The 6436-nt window shown below is 47.0% G+C and overlaps 1 protein-coding gene across 1 annotated transcript; it reads right to left on the bottom strand.

Moving 5' to 3' along the window:
• Positions 1-2305: 2305 nt before the first annotated feature.
• On the bottom strand, positions 2306-6081 carry LOC133114069 (Na(+)/H(+) exchange regulatory cofactor NHE-RF2-like). Its single transcript, XM_061223265.1, has 3 exons — positions 5426-6081; positions 3331-3684; positions 2306-2311 (listed from the first exon to the last, which is right to left on the bottom strand). Exons 1-3 carry the CDS (start codon positions 5630-5632, stop codon positions 2306-2308), a joined length of 567 nt encoding a protein of 188 aa, XP_061079249.1. The 5' UTR covers positions 5633-6081.
• Between the last annotated feature and the right edge of the window lie 355 nt (positions 6082-6436).

Here is a 6436-nt window from a genome sequence, read left to right on the forward strand (position 1 = left end):
TTGAAAATATTAGCTCGCTAATGTCAGTTTGCACTTACCCCATTAGCAAATCGTGAAATTAGTCAAACTGTCTCACCTCATTGGCAATATTTTTGTCTTACTTGGCAAAAAAGTCTATATTATATTTGAAGCTGAAATATTAGACTAAAATTCTTGTGAAGATTTATTTTTTTGGTTTTTGCAGTGCACAGTGACAATGGCCGGGTGTTCCCACAGTACAGACACAGTACCAACACAGTACTGACCTGGCACTGACACTGCTGATGGACCTGCTCCAGGCCCAGAAGGAGACGTGAGAGTCCGTGCGTGAGAAGACTGAGCCTCTCACAGTGAATGCGTGAGTGCTGCCTCTGTTCCCTGCTGTCCTTTTGAATGGTGGTTAGGGGTGAAACTGATTGTTCCATCTTCCTTTTTTTGGAACTTAAGCAGGTGTGACCCTTTTGAAACTCAAGTTCTGCTTACGTGGCTGTAGTTTGTGATTATGTTTTTGGGGGTAGGTACGCTAACTGAACATACCCAAATTACAACTTGAGTAACCCCCTGACCCCCTGTTTTCTGTCTGACGCCATCGTGTGCGTGTAGACGAGCCTAATTCCACAACAGCTTAAGGATTACCAGGCCCGTTTTACATCACCCTTGCAGCAGTTGTCCAGAATAGGATATTCCTGAACTCTGTCAACAAATCACATAAAGGCTAATTGCAAAATTAGCCCTGGCGTTTCGTGCCAGCGTGAGGACTGAAGCCAATCCCTGGTAAAGCCTGTCGATTAAGACGCACCAATCCTCCTTATTAACCTGTACTATTATAAATTCTTAGGGCCAGACCTACTAAGCCTTTTGTGACCAGTCTCAGGTATGATGCATTCTGCCACAGAAACATCCATCTTATGTATCATACAGGTACACGGGCCTGGAAGCACAGTATGTGTGCCGTCCCATGTGTCATCACATGGTGCACTTTTCTCCTTAACGCGTATGCATTTAAGGGAGCATCACGTAAATAACCGGCTGATATATATTATACTATACACGTGGTTAAGTATTTATTCTGTCAAGGAGCAAGCAAAACTGACAGAATCTTTGCAAAACTGACAGAATCTTTACAACAAGAATTTCACTATTATACAGATATACAGAAAATATTGGTCACAGATTAGTGACAAAGTTGTTAAATATCATGGAAAAATGGAAACAATGCATTTATTAAAGGAACCAATAGATCTCATGCGTAGCAATGGGAAGTGGTTGAACAGGTGCAATGGTAACGCTAACAAGTGCCAGAATTGAGAAAAATCGTGAAAAGGTCTGAGTAAATGCATTGATAGGCTGGCTGGTGCATTGAATTGCTTTTGTCCATCACAGAAAGAGCATGCTTTTTGTCTTTCAGAGAACATTGTTAGAAACAGAGTGTGCTCAAATTGCATCATCAATAATAACAAAACAGGATTGTGTTTTTGTTTTAATTTCTTTAAAGTTAGCTTTACAGTAGCTTTGCCAGGTTTGAGGCTCTGTTGGAGCTCCTGCTGTCACTGACTGCAGACTGTGTTACAGTCGCCGTCCAAAACTGTCAGAGAAATCACAGACCGCCAAACGAAAGAAAACAAAACTTGTGGAATCAGTAACGACTGCGACCTCTGTGAAGAACACCCAGCCGTAGAATGATTCCTCTTCTGGGAGAAATAAAAGATGACCCAGAGCCTCCCGCACACCATTCCCACTCCATCCTGCCAATAGTCGAGCCCTGCATCATTACTCTATCTTGCATCTGGATCATTTCAATCACCAATATGCGCCACAGCTGGAACGCAGCCTGCATGTTGTCCTGAACTGACGGTAGCGCTGGATACGCGCCTACGTCACACCAGAAAAGATGCGTCAGTTTCCCCACATCCAGTGAGGATATTCAAGGCATGTACTCAAGCACTACGTATTTTAAACTGATTCATACACACCATGGGATTTGTAGGCAGACTTATTTGCTGATTGCGTAATTAGCTATAGCCTAAGTGAATAACTTGGTAAACTGCATACGCACCAATACACTCTTGCCAGGGCGAATCTACTCTTGCCCTTTTGCGCCACAAGTTTCATGTATGCAAATCTGGCATTTCATCTCTTTTCGTGATTATTTGGTTTCGGGGTCCACAATGCAAGACCACTTTCTCAATTTCATCCATCTTCCGCATACCTGGCGGCTCCATCCAAAATTACTTCCTTCCCTAGTGGAGAGATGTACAACCAACAGGGGATTTGAACTTTGACCAGTTCCCATTATCCCATTCCCCATGTCCAGACCATCCATTCCCTACCCCTGAACATAGGGACACAGACCCTATGCCACCTCTTCATAATGAGCTCTACAGCAGAGTAACTGTCACTGCCATGTGAAATGGGGACACACATAGGCACCAGGACAGTAAATCATACTTCCTGAAATATTAATCATCTAGTGTCATTTTTTCTTTTTTCCATTTTCCCTCAAATGTACACTCACTGAGCACTTTATTAGGAACACTACACTAATACAGGATAGGACAGTGTTCCTAAAGTTCCCAGTGAGTGTATTGATTGACTTGTGGGTTGATTGACAGACAGCTGTAATGTGCTTGCTCAGTGAGTGGGGCACCAGTAACAACAGCAGTAGTGGGGGTGACACGGCTCAGGCAGTAAGAGCAGTCGTCTGGCAGTTGGAGGGTTGCCGGTTCGATCCCCCGCCCGGGAAGTGTCCCTGAGCAAGACACCTAACCCCCAAATGCTCCTGATGAGCTGGTCGGTGCCTTGCATGGCAGCCAATCGCCGTTGGTGTGTGAGTGTGAGTGTGAGTGTGAGTGTGTGTATGAATGGGTGAATGAGAAGCATCAATTGTACAGCGCTTTGGATAAAGGCGCTATATAAATTCCAACCATTTACCATTCAGTGACAACCCACAGACAGGAGACTGAGACACCTCCTGGGACAGATTTTCATTCAGTCACCTACACGCATGAAAGAGTCTGGCCACCAATGTTCTATAGCTCTGCAGGTCTACTGAACACCGCAGGGACACCCCTCAATCCTGCCCCTCAAGAGTTCCAGCTCAGAACCTGTTCAGGAAGTGTGCCATCTTCACACAGGAAATGGCCGAATCGCTGTTCCGTTGATGTTCGTTGCTTTTACGTCAAGCGGGATCAAAGAAACCAACTCTTCCTGCCGTTAAAATTTGTAAATGAAGCCGACCGCTCCACTCCTAGACAAACAATGACGATAGCCTGGGGAAACCTCAAGGAGCTTACAGTACAGAGGACCCTCAGACCACAGCCCTGAGTCAGGCCTGCTCAGCAGAATGGTTACCATGGCGATGCCTTTGGGGGGGGCGAGGGCGCCTACCTTCTTTTCCGCACGCGAGGGCGACCTCTTGGTTGGCTTGGGGCGCTCGGGGGAGGGTGTCCTGGCGACCTTGGGGGAGGGGGTCCTTGGGAGCTTGGGGGAGGGGGTCCGGGGGAGTTTGGGGGAAGGGGTCCTGGGAGGCTTGGAGACGGAGCCGTTCTCCCCCTTGCTGGGCGTGGAGGCTGGGTATTCGGCCTTCCCTTGGACTGCCATGTCCTCCGTGCAGGTCAGCCTCAGGCTCCGCAGGTACTCATCCGTGTCCCGATCCACCACCAGCAGCCTCGTCTCCTGCTCCACCGCCTTGATCCTCTGCACCACCTGGGGGGCGGGGGGGGGGGGGGGGAGCGAGAGTGAGCAGGGCGAAATCTCAGCGGCTAAACCGCTGGTCAATCCTGCAGCGACTGCTGGCATTCGCTGTCTCTCAACACTTCGTTGACTAACGAAAGCGGTTGATTGCACAGTTAGCCCACGTCTACTTTTAGCCAGAATTGGTTGGTTACAGTGAAGACAAAAAACCAGAAGACATGTACGACTGTCCCAGACTGTGGTCGCAGCCCCTAGGTCTAAGGGGTCGTTCAAGAAGGTCGACTCAAAGCGTTGAAACGGAAGCCGCTTTAAGGTCACGGCAGCTCAGAGGTTACCGCGGCGCCAGGCAACCGGACGCTAACGCCCTGTGAGCCGCCGTGCAGCTGAATTTTAAACGGCCCTGCGGGGAGTCTAGAACCTTCCTGCATCTGGGGCGGATGCTCTGTACCCTGGAGGGCGGTGAACTGCCGGACGAGCCAAAGCTGTCGGCGGTTCATGAAGTTTGGGGGGGCGCTGAAACGCGGCTGGAAGGTGCCGCAGTGTAAACATTCCCCCCCGTGCTTCTTCATTTCCAGCTCCGTCTGAGCGCACATTAGCAGTGGGCTTTCTTGACCCGAGTTCAAGAAGGTCTTCTGCCTGTCAGGCCATTTGCATTCTTGAATCCCCGTGACCATCTTTAACATCTCTAGCTGCATCGGCTGGATAGATTATGTGTAAGTGCTCTCTGCACGAGGTCTTTCTTTGCTTGGCTTGCTATCTCTGTGCTATCTCTAGAGGCTGCTAATTGAGTGCAGGGAGTGTGTAATGTGCATCGCTTCAAGACATGTCAAACACCAGCACAAACATCTGGCCAATGCTTCTGCAGTCTTCAACAGCAGCATGACACTTGATTTGGCTGACACTTTGAGAGGGCCTGTGGCCCTGGACATGGATGCTGCAGAGATCCTGTGCAATGCTGAGAGAATAACCATCAGTCTCCCTCTCTTTTCTTGCTAAATTCTGTTCACCTGCCAAAAATGAAGAGGCATCCTAATAGTTTCGAGGAAACTACTTCAGTGGACATTTCTGCAAGAGCCCCTGCTTTGCTCAATATAACTGCCAATTTGTTTGGTACACCAACTGTTTCATACTGCAGAACTTCAGTTTGACTGGGTAATGTGTTTATATAATTTTTTTTTTAACAATGGAGTAATCGTTCCCATAGAGGGGAATTATCCATCATTGATCGAACCTCGGTTACTCACAGACCACCCTGGTTAATTAGTCTGGCATCCTCCTGTCCTCTTATCTCACACTAGTAGCTGTGCACGCCTATTTAGCCCACTGTGGGGATTCTTTATTCCTCTAGATCCGCGACAGCAAACTATCTGCATCCACAGAATGGAAACATGCTCCAAGCCTCAACACCTTAAGGAGTTTATCATGATACGTGGATGACATATGAAATCATCTATATTTTACCACGGAGATGGTTTTGGATTGCTTATTTGCAGGATTGTTCATATTGAAAATGGTAATGCAAATATGTTTGCTTCTAAAGTACGGCGCAAGTGTATACACAGCGACTTTTAAACTTTAGACCGGTGTGTTGCTGGGAAACGTATTTACACAGATTTCAATACCTATAAAGACAGGCATCGCAACGAACATTAAAAAGTTTTAAAAGTTACAATTTACGTCTGTGTAACAACCGACACGTCATGAAGAATAAGAGCACAATGCAGCGGACTGGGGTGGGTTTAATGTTACTCACTTGGTGGTGCGTTTCTTTTTCCACGCTCTCGCCGTTCACCTCCACGACTCGGTCCCCTGCGCGCAGCCCGGAGGCTTCAGCTGGAGAATCAGGCTCCACTTTGCGAATATACTGCCCACTCTTACCCTTCTCGCCGTGCAAATGAAACCCATATCCATTTTCTCCTTTTAGCATGACACAAAGCCGCGGTTTCAATTCGCTTTCCATTTTCTTTTCTTTTCCTAAATGTCAATTGTTTAATCCCTTTGAACGTTGTCTAAATCACATGTCACAAGCAATGCTTGTCATCCCCCGAAACGTCAACCGAAACTTTCATATTTATACTTTCGTATATTTAGCGCTTAGAATGTAAAAACTTCCAAAATACGATTTTCAATATATTATAACCCTACATCCCAGCTACAAAGAGCTAGTTTCTCTTGTAATCCAATCCTCAATGTGGAAAACGAAATCATCGGTAGGTTACGCTGTTACTATAGGTAAGTTTAGTCTCAAAACTACGGTAACGTTTTCTTTAGGTCTCCAGAAATTGGTCCAAAAAGTTTATGAGCCGACAACTTTTTCTGGTAATATTGCAGAACAACAGACAAGCGGTTCCCCTACCGCGCTCTGTCGAAGGAGAGAGCAACAGGCTCTACCTTCTCTCCCGTCCTCCATCCATAACAACCGGTTTGGGAATTAGGATTCAATTACAGTACAAGTAGGTTTCGAGCAAACAACGCAGACCGCTTGCGCTCACAGCGGCGCAACAGCACCGCCCTCGGAAAGAAGAACGGACTTAAAAGATCGCAAAATAACATTGATATGATCAGTCACGAAAGAGCATTTAAAGCGCGGCTGTTGTTCTGATCAAGGTTGTTCTGATTCTGCGTATTTCAGAATGTACCGAATTATTAGTTTTTGTCGGGATATCTTCTAGCGTCCTCCAGTTGCCTCTGACAACAGCCTAAATGCGCGTGCTCCAGGTATGCTGGAGGTGACAGTAGGTGGCTGACACACCAGCCAGAAAAC

This window comes from Conger conger, chromosome 16 (assembly GCF_963514075.1).
Source record: "Conger conger chromosome 16, fConCon1.1, whole genome shotgun sequence".
NCBI lineage: Eukaryota > Metazoa > Chordata > Actinopteri > Anguilliformes > Congridae > Conger > Conger conger.

Excerpts from the sequence above, each read along its gene's own strand:
- LOC133114069 (XM_061223265.1), bottom strand. The coding sequence starts at position 5,632 with ATGGAAAGCGAATTGAAACCGCGGCTTTGTGTCATGCTAAAAGGAGAA. Across the intron at positions 3,685-5,425 it reads AAAAAGAAACGCACCACCAA|GTGGTGCAGAGGATCAAGGC; the intron begins GTGAGTAACATT and ends CCCGCCCCCCAG.